Source organism: Patiria miniata, unplaced genomic scaffold, assembly GCF_015706575.1.
Source record: "Patiria miniata isolate m_02_andy unplaced genomic scaffold, ASM1570657v1 HiC_scaffold_5, whole genome shotgun sequence".
Taxonomy (NCBI): Eukaryota; Metazoa; Echinodermata; class Asteroidea; order Valvatida; family Asterinidae; genus Patiria; species Patiria miniata.
In genome coordinates, this window is record NW_024037072.1 from 11,809,737 (window position 1) to 11,827,968 (window position 18,232).

Genomic DNA, 18,232 nt, shown 5'->3' on the forward strand with positions numbered 1-18,232 from the left:
GTTTTATACAACTTAAGAATACAGTAAAGCAAAAAGTGAAGTTTAGAAAGCAGGGGTTTTACTGTTTTGATTCTTTAAAGTCAAATTTTCAAATGGATATGTCGTGTTTTGGAAATAAATGCTTCAAATAGTACTGCACTGTTGGAACTCAAAGGATCCTGGTATAGATCCTAATTCTATGAATACGGGCGTTAGAGGTACGTACACAATTTGTCTCGGCCATAGAAGACCAACTTAAATGAAGCTTTTTTATTGGTTCAAAGTTTTAGTATTTGCATATTCTTATTTGCATAACATAGCATAGCATTTAAGACATAAAAAGACCAAATTAAATTAAGCTTTTCTATTGGTTCAAAGTTTTAGTATTTGCATATTCTCATTTGCATAAAATAGCATTGTAAAAACTTGATAGTCCTTGATAGCAACTGAGTAATCAACTGAAACTAATTCTGCCAAAGTGAAAAGCAACTTTTTAATCATTTTTTTTTGTTCTCAAAATTATAGCTGCATCCAACAGAGCTGAGCTCAACCAGTGCGGCGTATGTTATGGAGGCAACACCATGCTGAATGTGACCAGTGGTACAAATGCATGCGGACAGTGCTTGACCGACTCGTTTGCTGATGAGAGCTCATGCGCTGGGTGTGACGGTGTTCCCAACAGGTAAAAGTGTGAAATTCAGTTCCTGTGGATTGATGACACAGCCTTTATTATTATTATTATTATTATTAATCATTTCTGGTAATGAAACCAAGGATTCCTCAAAAGCGCCTTAGGCACTGTAGCTCGCAAGCCTGAAGAAACTTGTGGAGAGAAGACAATGAGAAGAAGTTACAGTTTTAGAGGTGGGAGGAAAAGCCCAGAAGAATATTCTGGGGAAACCCACGGAATCAGGCAGGGACTGAAAACCCAATCCACAAATTGGCCCGGGCGGGATTTGAACCCAGGTCACAGCGGTGGAAGGCGAGGAAAGTACCACTACGCCAACCTGACTCCCCTTAATTAGCCTTAATTAGCTCTTGAAGCCTAAATTGCTTTTGTTTTGTCAATTTCGTACACTTTTTAAAGCATGAAATGCAAGTTATACAAACTTTTTGTCATTTTCTCTGGTGCTGTTCTCTGACAAGCATGATTTTTTTTTATTCTGGACTCTTTTGCAACAGTGGTAAAGTCTTTGATGCATGTGATGTCTGCGATGGGACCGGTACAACGTGTTTTGGTATTGGATGGGTCGTCCCTAACCTTGTAAATGAAAACTCTAACACTCAGGTGAGTTTTTTTATAATTCCACATTGTTGTTTTTTCAGCTGGTGTAGCATTTAGTTGAATCGGTTTCATTTCTGATGACCTTCTAGCTGAGGAAAGGCTGGACACATTCACTAAGTTTTAAAACTTTTACTTATGGGGGGGGGGGCATAGGTGGCATTTGCCCCTCCCCCCCCCCCCCAAGTTGTCCCCCCCCCCCCCCCCCCCAAACACTTTATCTACAAATAGATTAATTCTGTTTATTTTCTTCGCTGTTAAGATTCATAACAAGTTGAAGTTAGAGAGCGAGTCATTGGTTCTGTGGACACATTTTGGGCCAATGAAAGCATTGTCAACATTGGTACTTTGGTAGACAGAACATGCCACACATGCATTTACACAGCCATAGATAGTGTGCAGCCAATGACTTTGTACAATTGTCATACATTTGTTATACACCATTCTTGGTTTGATACATTTCTCATTCATCAAAACGACTGCACTTCTAAGTTGCTCAAGTGGCTTATTTCCGGACAATTGATAATGGGTATGGGCGCGCGTACACAGGCTTTTAGGTGCCATTTAGTTATTGGACTCTATCAGATTTTATTTTAACTGCCCCCCAAAAATATTTCCTTCCCCAATTGCCCCCCCCCTCTTTTAGAGTCTGGCGCTGCCACTGTCTATTAACCAATGTTTACAGACCTGCTGGTATCCCTTCAAATTCTTCAGTTTACTTTACTGAAGCCTTTAAATAATATGCTGTGTTATTTATCAACAGATGCTATCATATAACAAGAAAGTATAACATTTAAAGTTAAGGCACTTGATTTCAATGTCATGAAATAAGACGTGATCTGCAAATCACAGCCAACTACCAAGACAGTCTGTCTTAAAACTGAAAATGTTATTCCATTTTCAGCCTAAATTTGTTTCTCTGCATATCCTTTCAGCTGGAAGCTAGCCAGGAAATGTTTTGCCCAGCCGCAAAATCAAAAAGTTGGGGGAGGGGTTGAAAATGTTATTCCATCTTCAGCCTAAATTTGTTTCTCTGCATATCCTTTCAGCTTGAGGTGTACGGAGCTGGATTTGAGGAAGGCTCTTCGCTGGTCTGCATCTTTGAAGCTACCGATGGCACCGTAACCCGGAGTGATACTGAGTATGAGAGTTACGTCAAAATGACATGCAATGTACCAGGATTGTCTGCAGGTATATGGCCTATACAATGTATTACACATTGACTAACAAGCTTTCAAAAAGTTACAAATATTCCTGTACACATGTATTTAAACCCTATAACAGGAACTAGAAGATAGTTGTGTGTATTGGGTTGGACAAAACTGCTTTTGCATGAGGGCAATTTTCTTTTGAGATGTTGTGCAATGAAACACACTGATTTATTAAGCTTCAGTGACAACAACTTTTCTTGATGCTCACTTGTTGAACTCAGTCTTTCGTCTGCCCCCTTGCTAGACAACTTACAACAGACTCAACAACTTTCTGGCCAAACCCTCCCCACATAACTGAACAAAAAGGAAACAAATTTTAATCTACTTAAAGGTTTATAGAGCCTATTTCCGGAACGCGTGGTTCCGGAAGTGTCTGTTGCATCATAATTTTCATAGTGTTTTTTTTTTATAACTTGCCATTTTACATTTTATGTCATGTGTACATTCGTCGTCTAATTATTTTTATATATAGTATAAGGTATTATGTTTTTAAATAAGAAAAGATTTTACACCATTTTTAATCCAGATAAGTACATGTTGTTTGTGATTGTTTTAAGTTTTATATATTTTCTCCACTTGTAAAGTGTTTTTAATGAGCTGTCCAACCAAATGCAATTGCCTTTTTAAGGATAAAAAAAGTATTTTGAATTGAAGTTTGAATTGAATAGTTGAGATATTCCTCAAAATTAGAATATCACAACCATTCTTGTATAAAACTGAAACTAATCAACTATACCAAAATTCATGTTTGTAGTTAGAGGTCTTGATAAAAAGTACATTGTAAATTTCAAGAGATGCAGAGATATGTACAATTGAGATCATGCATACATTGTATTTTCATGTCCGAAAGGTGACTACAAGGTCAAAGTTGAACGTGATGGGTTGACCTCGGAGGGCGTTTATGGAGACTTGACTGTCCAAGCTGGTAAGTTCATATTTGTTATCATTGAAATGATCTTCAGAACCACTTTATACTGCAAAACATGTGAGGTTTTGTTTCGAAGTTACAATGGTAGGCCTCTATCCTAAGTTGCCTGACTTTCTGGGAGGCCATTCCCAATTCCTAAAGTGCAAACAGAGTTCAGACAGAAATAAATTGCCATCACCTTGAGGTTTGCTTAACCTGCTTGTGAGCGGGTTTTTTTTGCAGATAATTAATTATATAGTTAGTTATAGCCAATGTTTCTAATGAAAATTACTTTTCCCAGTGTTACGAAAATGCAAGATAGCAACAAAAGATCAAAATAGGAGTTTTAAGCATCAAAACATATCATGCATTGTATTTACTGGCTCATATGACTTTTTTTTAAATTTGTGACACATTTTAAAATTGCAGGTCAATGTTTGAAACATGTTGAACTTTTTTTTAATTTACTGTCCATATCTTTGTCTGCAGCTATCGAAATCTTGACGATTTCACCATCTGAGGTGACTATCAACAGCTCCGTTGAAACCATTGCAGTCACTGTTACGGCGGCTGCAGAGGGTTCTTTTACATCGGTGAAAGCTGCCGGAATTGTGCCGTCCCTCATTGTTGAAGGAGGTCAGTAATTGCCGTCGTGCCTCATAAATTATTTATGTGTATGTCCAATATATTACTCCTTTTTAGGAGTGGTAAATTATTTTTTCATGAAAAAGCTCATGTAGAGAAAAACAATTATTGTATCCATATGATTTTGATAATTGTGAGGTGTTCTGGCAAAATGAGACAGAACTGGGCAGAGGTCAAAATGAGGGTTTGCATGTGTTAGGAAAGAGATTCAAATTCTCCTTACAATACTGTTTGTTACACTTCACTTGGAAATTCCGTTGACAAGTTATGGCTGTTTAAGGTTCACGTTTGTCGACATGTCCATGACAATAAGTAAAATATGGAGAAAATGGCCTTTAAAGTTTCGCGTTTTGAATTTGTGAAAAAGAAAGATGCCAATTCTTTTCCCTTAAAAACACTGTTATTCCACAGTTTTTATGCTATTTCTTTAAAAGATGTGTAGCAGACATATAAGAGATTACAATTACCAATAAATCTGAAAATCCAAAAAAAAAATCACCCCATTAATTTTGTTTTTGTGCATTTTTCTCCAGTATGGCTTGTGCCCAGTTCTGTCTCATTTTGACACAACTCCTCACAATTGTTTCTTGCTTACACCCTCCTACAGATATCAGCGCGGTTGTTCCTGGCTCATTTGATGACAGTTCGGACAGCATCATGTACTTCAGTTTCCCCATGCCAAGCAGGTCTATGCGCGTCACTTCCTGGCCTTCGCTGAACGGCGTCGAGAAGTTAACTTCGTCGGACGGTGCTGGCTTTGAGTTGACAGCCTACACCCCTGCACCCGAGTTCACTGAAGCTTACTTTGCTTCAACAGGTAGGTGGTCTGATTGTGTTTAAAGTTTCTTTAGGTATTATAAGATCAGCATGCAGTAATTTAAACCTTTTCAATTTCAGATGAATGTCAGAATAAATCCATTCTTGAATCATAAATAACAAAAGATTGTTTGAATCAAAAAGAGAATTTAAAAAGGTGTGTTGCAGGGTGTGTTCGATTAGCTCACCCGGATCGAGTCGGGTAAAGGCAGATGGGTTAGCCAAGTGAGGCGGGCTAATCGAACGCTCAAACACGGGCCATCACGATCCTCACATGATGTCCGTTGTCGCAGTTGTAGCAATTGACAAAATGCACTTTCAGACTGCAAGTGATACTTTGAGATTTAGGCCTACTGCTTTCCCGTCAATTGCAAAAAGTAACAATGTCTGCCTGGAATTACAGCCTCTAAAGTCGCAATGAGCTCAATGATAAATGATGTTTAGACTTCAAATAAAGTTGATATTTGGGTCCACCTGAGCTTTTCCGCTATCCGGCCTCCGCATTTGTCTGTTTCTTGGAATGACCGACCCATGCTTGTGATGTATTTCCACCAGTGACTCTGCTCGTAGAGCAAGGTCTGTGGTGTCTAACCCAGGTGAGCCCCAAGAATGACTTCAGAGATAATTAAACGGCACGGGGCTAACTCAAGTTGACCTGGGTGAGCTAATCGAAGGCATCCTTTGCTGTGTTTCCTTTTTAAAGAGAAGATTGCAGTATTAGATTTGTTGGAGAATGAACTTTAAATGCATGTATGTAGAAGTATGTGACAAATCAGGTAAAGGAATGGGTTCAGCTACTTCAATTAAATATACTTACCCACAGAGAGTAGCAGAAGCTCTTGCAAAAATTTGTTCCATCTAATGGAAATTAGAACTCTGATCAGAATTCCTGTCATTAGTTTTTGTGTTTCACACTCGAGATCGACACTTGACTTGACAAATTTTTAGGTTGCATGGAAAAAAAATGAAGATAAACAATCCCAGGTTTGATTAGAGAAATATCAACCTGCTGCATACTGCTCTCAGACTGGACTGATATGAAAGATACATACAAACCAAGAAAGTTAGAATGCCTGTCATTTCAGGCCTGGCAAGATCTTTTTCAAAGGCAGGAAAAAAAGGGCCAAACTTGCTTTTTTCAGTTTGTACTTAATTGCCCGCTTTTGTCTCCATGAACAGGTGCTGCGGTGTTGACCAGGTTTAGCTCTGGAGTCAACTTTGATGAGTTCAGCGGCTGCGACGATGTGTTTGAGGACACCAGTAAGCTTGGCAGCTATGCCACTTGTAGATGGGTGGGCTCCAGAACACTATTTATCATCTTAGGCTTTGGTGACAACCTCCTGGCTGTTGGTGAGTTAGTCTCTGTTTTGATTTGACCATTGTTCAATCACAATCTGAGGGCCAGGGGCTCAATCCTGCTGCTGGCCTATGCCGTGTCTTTGGGCAAGCCACTTTACCCCAACTTGTTTCTATAAAACCCACAACTTAGATGGGTACCAGTATTAGCTTTGGAGTAAACGAAAACTGCTCAAACAAAATAAAATGGCAATCAATTTTTCTCTTTCACATGCAGATTGAATTCCAAATTTTGTCACTTGGCACTTTAGGAACATGTTACTATGGTCCCTGTAAGCCTTAAGTAAAACCATAACTTCATCCTGTTTTTATCAATAGCTGATTATAATGTTAGCAGTAGTACTACCCACTCTCCTTTGTAACCAGTCTTTACCTCTGTGACATCAAACAGGTGACGAACTGGTGATCAAAGCAGACTCAGTCAAGGCTTTCCGTGAATCTTACTCCCGCTATGTGACGGGCAGCCAATCTGTTGCGGGGCCTGCCAACCCCGTAGTCCCCACAGTTGTGCTGTACGGCAAAGAGCGCATCACCAGCTGCGGCACGGTCGCAATGAGTGGACGGCAGACAAAGGGCGGGGCTGGACGGGACATGATATACACCTGGGAGGTCAGCAGTGAAGGAGACACGACTGCCCTGGAAGCAGTGTTGTCAGGTAATTGTCATGGTTTTGCAGCAGAGAGCAAGTTCAGGCAAGGACTGTGGTTGACCACAGTTCAACTAATTTCACTCGAACACAGGATAGTTCAACTACTCTAGTCAAGGGCAGATCCAGGGGGGGGGGTGTCATGCCCCTTCCCCCCAAACGAACCCAATTTTTATTTTTTAAAGTGACTTCGCAATAAAGTCAGGCACTGCATACACCACCATCTTTTCCTAAAAAAAAATTGGTTAAAGTGGTAAGAAATTGCCTCGATCATACCACAGAGCATCTAGAATCCAACGGGACCCGACCTCCTCGCCGTTAGTTTTTGGATCCACTTTTTGGGGGACCAAATTTGTTTTTGGCCCCCCCCCCCCCAATAAAAAAAAAATTGTGTTCTGGATCTGTTCTTGACTCTAGTGGACTATTTTGACCCAAAGCATGGGCATGGTTCCATCAGTGGTTACCAATAGCGACACACATCATAATGCACAGCAGAGCAAGGACCCAGAATTCTGTGATGACGTTTTGACCATGGATCCGGCATTCACACTGGTGTAACTGTTGCTACAAGTGAGTGAGGCACAAGTTATGTCATGAAACAACCGCTTTTTGTCTTGTAGACAACAATACACAAAATAACAGCAAAAATGTAAAACATAACTTTGGCAAAATGAATATTTGTTGCAAACTATCTCAAGCAAACCACGGAGGAAGAAATTTACTATTTTGTGTCTATAAATTGAATTGGAAAAATAGAATGAACTGGGACTCGATTTATGCCTTGTATTGGAAAGATGATACTCAAACGAAAATGTTTTTTATTCAAACTTTAATTGTGTGATGGACGGTCTCAATTAAGACTAAGTAGTATTCATAAATTGTAAATCTTTATGTTTATTTAAGGTGAAAATAGAGTGCAGCTGATTGCCGCTGGCAGTCTCATGGAGGCTGAGACAATCTACACATACAGCCTGACGGCGCAGAACTTCCTCGGCGAATCGCACACGGCCTCCCTGAACGTGAGCCGCTCTGCCTTGGCCGTGCCAGAGGTCGCAATCACTGTCAAGGGGGTGGATCCTGATAATGTGTACCTCTCTGACAGGTAAATTATCAGCAAATCATTGGCGTTTGTGTGGTTCTAGTGTGTGTAGACAATGTCCAGAGTAGCAACGAGTCACTGATTTTTGTGACTCGAGTCGAGTCGAGTCATTTTAAGGAAGTGACTCGAGTCGAGTCGAGTGGAGTCATTTTAAAGAAGTGACTCGAGTCGAGCCAAGTCATTAGGTCATAAGGTCAAGTCAAATATTTAGCTTGAGTCAATTCCAGTAAAAATATGTGAACACTATATATCAAAATTTATAGAAGGAGGCCATAAGTTGATGAAAATGATGTAAAGGAAATTGGAAAATGTGTTTAAAATCCGGTTCCTGGATAGTATTTTGTGCGTTCTAGAACCATGAGGTGGGAGTCTGTGACAAGTTGTATGTTTGTACGTGACAAGGGGCTACTATTCGCAAAGTGACGTGAACATAAATTTTGCACCGCAAGTCATTGCAAATACTTTTCGCAAAGTTTTGCTGTTGTTTTTGGGACTCAAGTCTTAATAGCCTTTGCTCGAGTTAAGTCTTCTGATGAGGGACTAGTCGAGTCTAGTCATTTACCCTTAGGGACTCAAGTCGAGTCGAGTCACCAAAAATTGTGACTCGAGTCGGACTTGAGTCGAGTCATTGACTCAAGTCATTACAACTCTGGCAATGTCGCCTATGATGTCATGACAGTCGGTTGCCAACTCAAACAACCACCCAAAAGTAAATGGCTATTGTTGAACTTTTTAAACCAGGCATTTGGCGGCAAATGTTCAGGGTAGATCAAACCATTGCTATCTTGTTATTATTATCATGTTATTTTTTCACTTTGATCGTTGCAGCTTTGACTTGACTGCCGAGGTGACCTTTTATTCAGATTGTGTCCCTCCCGGTGAGACTGTGTTTTCCTGGGAAGTGGATGATGCAGATGTCCCATTGAACCTGAAGACCATTAACAGACGCACGCTGCATGTAGACCCTAACACACTGCCAGGTAGACATTTATTTCTGAAAAAGATTGGCACTAGAGGCAGTGGAAGTGGGGGAGGTGTGGGAAGTATTTGCACCCCATACAGAAACCTATATTGATGCCCCCCCCCTAATTTCAGAAATGTTCTACCACTGTTGCCAGTACCTAGTAGACCCATTGCCTTTGTCAAAGACTTGAGGATGAATTAGTTGAATTTATCTTGACTTGACCACACTGTGCTGTTAAAGGTAGAGTAATTTGCAGCTATCCAAAAAGTAACTAACAAACTTATTGTTGAAAAGCGTAATGGGTTTAAAGATAGAAGTGGCACTAAACTCCCTGTGAAATTATTCCTTCTGGCATGCTGTCATTTTGAAGAAAACAATAAAAGAAGGTCATTTTCAAAGATGTGTCAATCAGTGACGCATTTTTGGAAATTTCCAGTAGTAGGCCTAGTTGGTTTGTAATTCGGAGAATCTGTGAATGGGTGCGCACAAGCTTGACACGTTGCACGTGTGCTCGCGGTTGTGTTTATTTGTTGGTTCAGTGCTTGACATCACGTAGCTGCAGTTGACTGGTTTTCTCGGAGTATACAGCATTCGCTTAGCTAAAACCTCACGAGGTTTAGTTGTTAAGCACCTGTCTTTCGATTTTGAGCACTTTTGTTGCTTCAAACGAAAAGAATACACAAATGACGAATGATCTACCCTACCTTTGATAATATCCTTCTGATGGTGGAGTGATATTTAACTTAAAACTTGAAATCAATTTTGGATGTTTAAATTAAGTTGTTAATTAACGATTCTTCGTAGCAACTGCTACTTTTGTTTAAATGTTCAATCTTTGTTGCGTTATTCTAGGAGACACCACGGTGACATTCACTGTCACCATCTACAAGTCCAATGACTCCGACAGTAACGTGACCCAGTCCTTCTCAGTCCGGACCCGCTACTCAGACCTCATCCCCATCATCTACGGTGGCAGTGAGCTGACGGTGGGCCGTGATAGCGGCTTCTTGGCTCTGGATGGTTCAGGCTCCTTCGATCTGGATCAGGTGGCAGTCGACATGGAGTATGAGTGGCTGTGCTCTCAGGTAAAAATTAAGCTCAGAATTAGGTTTTTATCTGTATTTTGCTGGTATTTGTTTTTACTTTTTATATCTTAAGCCGTTGAGAAAGATTCTGCTCAGATCAAAATGTCGTGATGTAATAATTTTATGTAATGTTTTATGAAGAACAAATAGTTTATGTCAGATTGAACCAAGTAAAATAGGACAAATTATAGGCACACATGCAGTCAATATTTTACAGATGGATTGACGAAAAGAAATGAAGGCAAATTATTTCCAAAACTTGATAAACGCCATTGTGTTACCTTTTAGAATCCCATCCTCGCCTGGTCTCCCAGAGTCAGTTTTCGATGGCTGTTACATAGTTAAACACAATTTAGGAATACAATAAATCAATGACTAAGGTTTAGAATATATTTATTGTGTTTATTCTTCAAAGTTTCATAAAAGTGAAATTTTTTCACGTTGTTGCAATTTTTGCACTTTTTTCAATTTCAAATATCGCATTTTGGCGATAAACCCTTCAAATATGGATTAACAAAATCTTTGACAGTGACAAACAGAAACACAAAAACAAGACTCGCGTATTATTCAGAACCAGAATGAAATGACATCAAGCCACATTTACCATTGGGTTTTGACCTTCCCCGACATATTTTTAAAAACACTGCATACTCAGTGTTGTCCATAACCACGAGTGAGAAAAAAATCACTCGGTTGGGATTCATACCCACGACCACCTGCTTGCTAGTGTAGACATCTTACCACTCAACCATAAGCTTGTCAGGGTCGGCTGGCTGGTTCGAATCTGATATAGCAGCGGGTACCGCAACCAAACTACTCATGAGATGGAATTTCTGTCGGGGTGATGTTAATTCACTATCGGGTTATGCCATTCACCGACATGTTTTTATAAACACCGTATACTCAGTGTTGTCCTTAAAACCCTAACTCCCTAGGGGTGTGCAAAATCATATTAAAATTGGAGGATTCAGGACTGTTAGGGCTAATACTCAAATTTGTATCCTTGTGGAGACATTGCTTTGTTTTCATGTCCTAAAGTTTTCGAGTTTGAAAGTACAGTTTCAAAATGCTCTTATTTTAATTTCCTTGGCTGAAACTCGGACTTAATATCCCTTTTCTAAAACTGTACCATTTGCGACGGATCAACATATCTTGACAATTCCTAGTTTTTGAGTAATATCCGTATCTCTATTTCGTGAAAACCTTGTGGAGACGTATTCCTCTATAGAAATTGCCCTGTGGAGATGTACACAATCTTTTGTTCCCTATTGTGTGCATGTCTCCAGAGGGCACGGTGTATCAGATCCCGATCACTCACGGTAGGGACTAGACACATGTTTTTTGACAATGTTTTTTGTTCTGTTTAGTTTAGTGCTTTTATTCCTCCCGCTAAACTCCATTTTCACGGATTCATCTTAACCACAGGTAACAGACAGCACAGCCTGCTGGTCCTTCAAGGAAGGCGAGGCCGGCACCCAGTTCCCATCGGCCTCAGCCGCAGCCATGAGCGTGCTGTCTATCCCGGCTAGCTCCATGGAGGCAGATAAGACCTACGAGTTCACCTTGGAGGTGTCCAAGCTGACGCGGTCGGCTACTACGTCCGTCCGTGTGACTGCACTGAACGGGAATCCTCCAAAGGTACTGTACACGGGGCCATATCATAAGTCCGAGGCCCCATAGGTCCGTCGCCTCAAAAGTCCAAAATTTCTGACTTATGAGGCGTCGGACTTATGAGGCATAAAATTTATTTATTCCACCTCATAAGTCCAACGCCACATAAGTCCGACGCCTCATAAGTCTGACATCGGAAAAATGAGGTGTTTAATTTGTCAGACTTACGAGGCGTCGGAGCTATGAGGCGTTGGACCTATGAGGCGACGGACTTATAAGGCGCCTGACCTATGAGGCGTCGGACTTATGGGCCTTTATTTGGTTAGGGGATGCGATTTTGTCGGACTTATGAGGCGTCCGACCTATGAGGCGTCAGACTTATGAGTAGACCCCCTGTACACTCATTTAAGTATTTATACAACAAATTACAAAGTTATCGGAGATGGAATGCAGCTGTTTTTCATACTTTTTTCCAATGATTCTACTTGAGTTATCAGTTGATTCCTCCACAGAAAATTCTGTTTGTATAAATAACTGACGAAAGTTCACATTTCTCTTTAATAAATTTTGTTAGATGTTTCTCTTTGATTTACTCCTACAAGTCCCTGTGGAACATTTCTTCACATTTTAGATGAGTGGTATAATTATTGACTGCAAAATAAATTCCAAAGAGAAAATCAACTTTATTTTTTAAATTTAAGTGAAACATTTTTTAATGCTGTATAGTGGTCTTGGAGCAAGACGCTGTTGCTGCTGTAGATACACGATAACCTTCCGCTGCAAGAGGGTGTTATCACGACGAAACGCAATCACCCACGAACCACCAGCAACAACCTCTCAGAAATCTTGTAGTGGTTGTGTAATGCTCACGCACCTGTTTTGCCCGACATTATGCAGTGCATTCCAAAGTTTTCATATCTATTCCGAACCAAACTCTTCAATTTGTTTCAGTAGCATATTGGATGCAGCAAGACTTTTGTGCAACTTCATGGCATCTTTTTTGTCATATATTTAGTACACGTGGGACTGAAAATGAACCGTAATTGCCTGGAGCAGTAGCGCAAGCGCACTAATTTCCCCCATTTTTCGGAGGGAGATTTTACAAGATTCCCAAGATGTCATTGTAATAGCAGTTCGAGGGTGATGGCGATTTATCGTGATAACACCCTCTCACAGCAGTGGGTTATCACGGCGGTGGGTTATCGCACATCTGCAACAAAAACATCTCTACCCACTATGCTCATAGCTATAACTGTTCCCGAGTTCTCCTTTATCATAAACTTGTGTACAATATCACTGAATAAGCATTTATTGAATTTTTAACTGGAATTTGATTAAAGTGTACCCACTTTTTATCCTTTAATTTAATTCTCTTCAGGTGGACATTACCACGACATTTGAAGAGCGAGTTCTCTCCGAGAATTCACTCTCACTGAGAGCAAACATCAACCATGACCTGCCCCTTACCTGCTATGTGTGGGAGATGGTGGGCACTGATGAAGGTAAGACAAAATTGTCAATGATTAAACTTTTTTCACAGTAATTTTTTTTTTTCTATTTTCCTAGCAATCTTTTCAATGAGACATCGAATGAAAAATCCACCAACATTTAGTTATTGAATTAGCTCTTCACAATATTCAAATTATAAGCTGCCAGGAAATTCTCGCAATAATTGGTGGGTTTATTTGTGCAAAAAATGAAGTTCTTTTTCAGAGGGTAATTGCAGACACCCAAAATCAGAATAAATAGTTCTTCGTTAAAATAAAACTTACAAATTGAAAAGTGGTTAGGAGACACGGGCGTCGCGAAGGGGGCAAGGGGGGGGGAGTGTGCTTGCCCCCCCCCCCCCCCCCCCCCGGAAAACGAAGGGAAAAAAGGAAAAAGAGATGCAAAGCCATTTTTCTGTTAATTTGATGGGGGGGAGAGCAAATGTTCCCCTGCCCACGCTCGGAAAATGATAAATTGAGAATATGTTGAAAAAGTTGACAAATTTTGGTGAATAATTTGTTTTGCCCCCCCCCCCGGAAAAAATCCTGGCGACGCCCATGTTAGGAGATATGAAATCTACTTTTTGAAGGGCCGAGATGTGCAACTTGTATGCACTTATATTAAGTTCTGTTGCAGAAAGCTAAAAAAAACCTGAAATGTTAACGTATCTTCTTTTGTGGATGTGATATATTTCGCTCATTTTTCAAGCTTAATTTTTCTCCATCGTTGCAGAATTAATTAGAACTTTTTCTTTTCAGTTGTGCATCTAACTTAAAACTTTAATTTTGAAACACTTTTTGTCAGCTCACTTTGTGTTATATCAACTATGCCTTTGCCTTTCTCCCAACCTGAAGTTGTTTAGAAAGATTTTATTATCCTGCAACAATTGTCTTTTTGTTGTTCACAGGTTATGCCTTCCTAGACCTGAGTGATTCGAACAACTTGGACAGCGCAGCCTCTCTGTTTCCTTTCAGCAACTCCAACGGATCGATCTCTTTCCTGACCATCAAAGCTGGTAAGAACCCTGGCTGGAAAAGTATCATCAGCATTGATAATCAAGATTAGAATACTTCTCCAATGTACGCACTTATGGCATTTATCTTCAGTATATATTTCCATCAGAAGAGAGTTAATCACGAGAAGTAAAATCTTCTAATTCAGCAACATAAAACCAGAAGCAATTTTTGAAGTAGAACCATGCTCACGCTCATGAACATCTTCATCCCTTAAAAATTTGTTAAAGAGCCATTTTCCCTTGAAATTACAGTTAACTAAATTTTCACGGATTTTTCAACATATTAAGGGGGATTAGGAGTCCATGAAAACACCCTTAAGAAAGTCCTTTGTTATACCCATTGAGATAGACCCAGTGTACCGTTATGTATAACCAATGATAATCCTCAGTGGCCTGGTCATTAAAAAAACGTGAAAATACCCTTACAGGATTAGTCCTATATAAGCCCCATGTAAATGTCCGTGAAACATCTGTTAAACATTCTTTTCACGGAGAAATGGACTTTTAATGAAAATTTAAGGGATCAGATGTTCCTAGAATCAGGTAGTATACACACACCTTGGGGTCTTTAGACCACTATTTAACAAATTCCCCGTGCGCGCCATGTCTTTAAAAATGCGTGAAAATGTGGTTCCACCTTCAAAATGGCTTCTATTTTGGTTTGCTGAATTAGTCTGAAGGGGCTTGCCTTTATCAATACATATATGTTCACTCTCAAAGTTTCAAACAACTTATAAAGAATGACAGATGAAATAATACAAGGACAGTTGAACGAGCACCCCTGATAGACAGACAAACAAACTGTTTTTGAAAAGGTTTGCTTTCTAGAAAAAGGCTGTAAAATTGGAGAAATTGTTGAGGAGGGGAGCCTTAAAGTAGTAGGAACTGAAAGTCCAATAGACATAGTCTTTATTGCATATTTGTTATTGCACCACCATTTACCGTTTATTTTCATGCACAGGTAAACTGACAGCTGGCTCCACATACCAGATTCAGCTGACGGCAACCACCGACGATGGACAGTACGGCATAGCCAAGGTCCAGTTTACCGTCGTTGCTGGCGTGACTTCATGCGTATTCAGCCTGAACAGTGTGAGCTCATACACTGAGTTGGAGGAGGTAAGGAGACAATTACATTCTCTTAAGGAACGGTGGAGTCAGGTTGGCATAGCAGTGCTTTCCTTGTGTCTTCCTCCTCTGTGACCCGGATTCGAATCCCGCCTGGGCCAATATGTGGATTGGATTTACAGCCCCTACCTGATTCCGTGGGTTTTCCCTAGAATATTCTTCTGGGGTTTTCCTCCCACCTCTAAAACTGGAACTTCTTCTCATCGTCTTCTCTCTGCAGGTTTCTTCAGGCTTGTGAGCCACAGTACCTGGAGCGCTTTTGAAGAATCCTTGGTTTCATTACCAGAAATGATTAATAATAGTAATAATGGTGCTGTATGTTTCATGGATGATTTATCCACATATACTGGATGATTTATCCACATATACTGGACGTGGCATCACAAATTCATTTAATGTTCGGTCTTTCACATACTATTAACCGGCCATATCTATTCCTTGTACAGGTGGTGTACACAATTGAGAAATGTGTGGCGGACGAGTCAGCCTACCCGTTGAGTTACCGCATCTTCCTGCTGAATGGCAACAGAAAACAGACCGTCACCTCACAGACCAATGACCCGGCCATCGGAGGGGTCGGCAAAGCGGCCACAGTCGACGGCTCCAACACTAACACCTTTGTTGCAGAGGTAGGTCTATGTTCACTCGTACCCATGCACTCATTGGGCAGATCTAAGTTTTGTTTTTAAAAGAGGGTTTAGACCCAACAATGTAGATTTGTTTCTGGGTGATGAGGGTTCTTGGGAATAAACCTCAAAAATAGCTGCTATGAAGACTTGTCAAATTGCATGTACACAATTAAGCCTGCTCTTAATCTGCCTCTACCAACTCCTTATCCAAGATTGCTGGTGGCCACAAACTGTTCCGGAAACACACTTTGGGAGGGGTTTTTCACAACTTTGGCTCCATCTTTAATTGGATCACCAGCCTTGGCTTAGGGAGACTTTATATTAGGCCCCTGACTTCAGTCAATATAGGTCTATGTTCTGTTTTACCTGGGTCAACAAGTTCACTGGTTTCAACTGGTACCAGTTGAACTGGAAATTGGTGGCTGGTTTTGAACTGGTTAAACTGTTTTGAACTGGTATAGGCTAACTGGCTCTGAAGCAGTTAAACTGGTTCAGAACCACTTAGACCGGGTCAAAACCAGTCACCAATTTCCAGTTCAACTGGTTTTTGGTGGAGTGCCGTGGCCTCATGGTCTGGAGCATTGAATTCGGAAAATTCTGCAGGTTGTGGGTTCGAGTCCAGCCTGGGGTTATGGTGCGTGTGCCCTTGGGCAAGGCACTTTGTCACTAATTGCTTCACCCCACCCAGGCGTAAATGGCTACTGAGCATGGAGATGTTTATTGTGAATGATTTTAGCTACCAATTGCGCCGAAATGGCTCATCAAGCTGTATACTCCCCAATAAGCAGGGTAATAATAATGTAGTGCCTTGAGCACCAATACTGGTGGATACGTGCGCTTTATGGATACACATCGTCAGCGACACCACGAACTGCGTTTTTACAAAACTGCGTTATTGTCATTTTCACGCACCTGGCTGGCACAGTGCGGCACTGCGTGCGTGCACTCCATATATTTTTGTTTTCTCTCAAAGCTTTTTCTCCGAATTGTATTTCTCAGCAATGTGCTTGAGCGTTCTTAGTTCGTGAAAACCAAAATCATTGTTTTCCATCAGTGTCCGATGTGCGTGCACACTCGGGTGTTAGTTTGGGGAACCGAAATTGTTAATTACGCGGTTTTCACGAAGTAACACCCTATAGCCCGTGTTAGTTCGTGAACATGGTGATGACATTATTCAAATGGTGACGGCATTATTCAACTGGAAATCCTCTAATATATGAGGCCAAGTTATAGAGTACGGCCATTTGGGATTGAGCATTAAAGGCTTTTGGATTAACCTAGTGTCAGAAAAAGCTCAAGCCGGACATGAACTCCTTCCTCCATTTTCTCCACAGGTCTGCGATTCCTATAAAAGCTGTAGTACCTTCTACCACACCGTCAATGTATCCATCATCCAGGAGTGCTCGGTCGCTTTCTTCGAACAGCTGTTGGAAGATCTGGTCACAGTGCAAAAGTTCAAACGTGAGTTAGCTAATAATGATCCTGACAGCATGTTGTAGAACTCGTACTCGGTACTTGTATTAGAGTATAACTCGAGTACTTTTTTAGAGTTACTTCTACTTTTAGTATCAAAATGCTCGGACTCCTTTTTAAAGGACTCATAATCGAGAAGCAAAGTAATGGGACCATTTCATGCATCATATTTCTGACTCTCGGTTGTGTTTTACTTCCTTTTAAACAGAAAACTACATCAATGCTTTTGTCAACTACAATGAGGTCCAAGATAAGGTAGGTGTATCTGTTGTGGTTATGTTTAGTATAATTTTCACAGATCTTAGCTTACGAAATGTATTTTTGGAAAAAGATTGCTGCAGGAAGGGAAGTGTACATTATATTATAAGATGGAACTTGAGATGGAATCTTATGTTTGGTTGGGGTACCCTGCTGTTTCATCGGACACAAACCAGCCAGCCGACCTTGGCAATTAAGCTTGGTGGTCGAATTGTAATGTCTGCACTAGTTATAGCAGGAGGTCATGGGTTCGAGTCCCACCCGCGTAAGCTGGTGAATTTTTTCTTGTAAGCCTCAAACAACCGTACACAGTGGGCAGAACCCAATAAGAAACACCCAGTTGTTATCATGGCCATTTTTTCAAAGCGCAAAATAAAAAAAGAGTCTGCATCTGCTTAACCACTTTGTGCCGGGATATTTTTGCCAAAAATTTTGATTTTTCGCAAAGAAAAATTTTCCAGCCAACTTCTGATATACCGCCACACGCCACAAATACTGATTCGCAAGAGTGATTGCAACAGTATTTGTACAATATTTCTTGCCAAAACCCCATATGTTTCCATGCTCTGAGGTGTGCACTGGAGCATAAATTGTACAAAAATAGGCCGTCTCCACAGACTTCACAGACTTTGTGTGTATG

General features: G+C 40.6%; 1 protein-coding gene across 2 annotated transcripts in view; it reads left to right on the top strand.

Moving 5' to 3' along the window:
- The window catches only part of LOC119742200, a 51,156-nt gene that overhangs the window by 23,923 nt on the left and 9,001 nt on the right, over window positions 1-18,232 (top strand). For both annotated transcript variants that reach the window (XM_038218243.1, XM_038218244.1), the window contains exons 5-22: window positions 505-661; window positions 1,162-1,267; window positions 2,311-2,452; window positions 3,323-3,397; window positions 3,869-4,015; window positions 4,632-4,841; window positions 6,020-6,190; window positions 6,588-6,851; window positions 7,746-7,944; window positions 8,770-8,921; window positions 9,758-9,990; window positions 11,416-11,628; window positions 12,980-13,103; window positions 13,997-14,104; window positions 15,066-15,223; window positions 15,679-15,861; window positions 17,196-17,322; window positions 17,543-17,589. In XM_038218243.1, coding sequence (XP_038074171.1) covers window positions 505-661; window positions 1,162-1,267; window positions 2,311-2,452; window positions 3,323-3,397; window positions 3,869-4,015; window positions 4,632-4,841; window positions 6,020-6,190; window positions 6,588-6,851; window positions 7,746-7,944; window positions 8,770-8,921; window positions 9,758-9,990; window positions 11,416-11,628; window positions 12,980-13,103; window positions 13,997-14,104; window positions 15,066-15,223; window positions 15,679-15,861; window positions 17,196-17,322; window positions 17,543-17,589 — 2,816 coding nt within the window. The remainder of the gene's footprint in view (window positions 1-504; window positions 662-1,161; window positions 1,268-2,310; window positions 2,453-3,322; window positions 3,398-3,868; window positions 4,016-4,631; window positions 4,842-6,019; window positions 6,191-6,587; window positions 6,852-7,745; window positions 7,945-8,769; window positions 8,922-9,757; window positions 9,991-11,415; window positions 11,629-12,979; window positions 13,104-13,996; window positions 14,105-15,065; window positions 15,224-15,678; window positions 15,862-17,195; window positions 17,323-17,542; window positions 17,590-18,232) is intronic.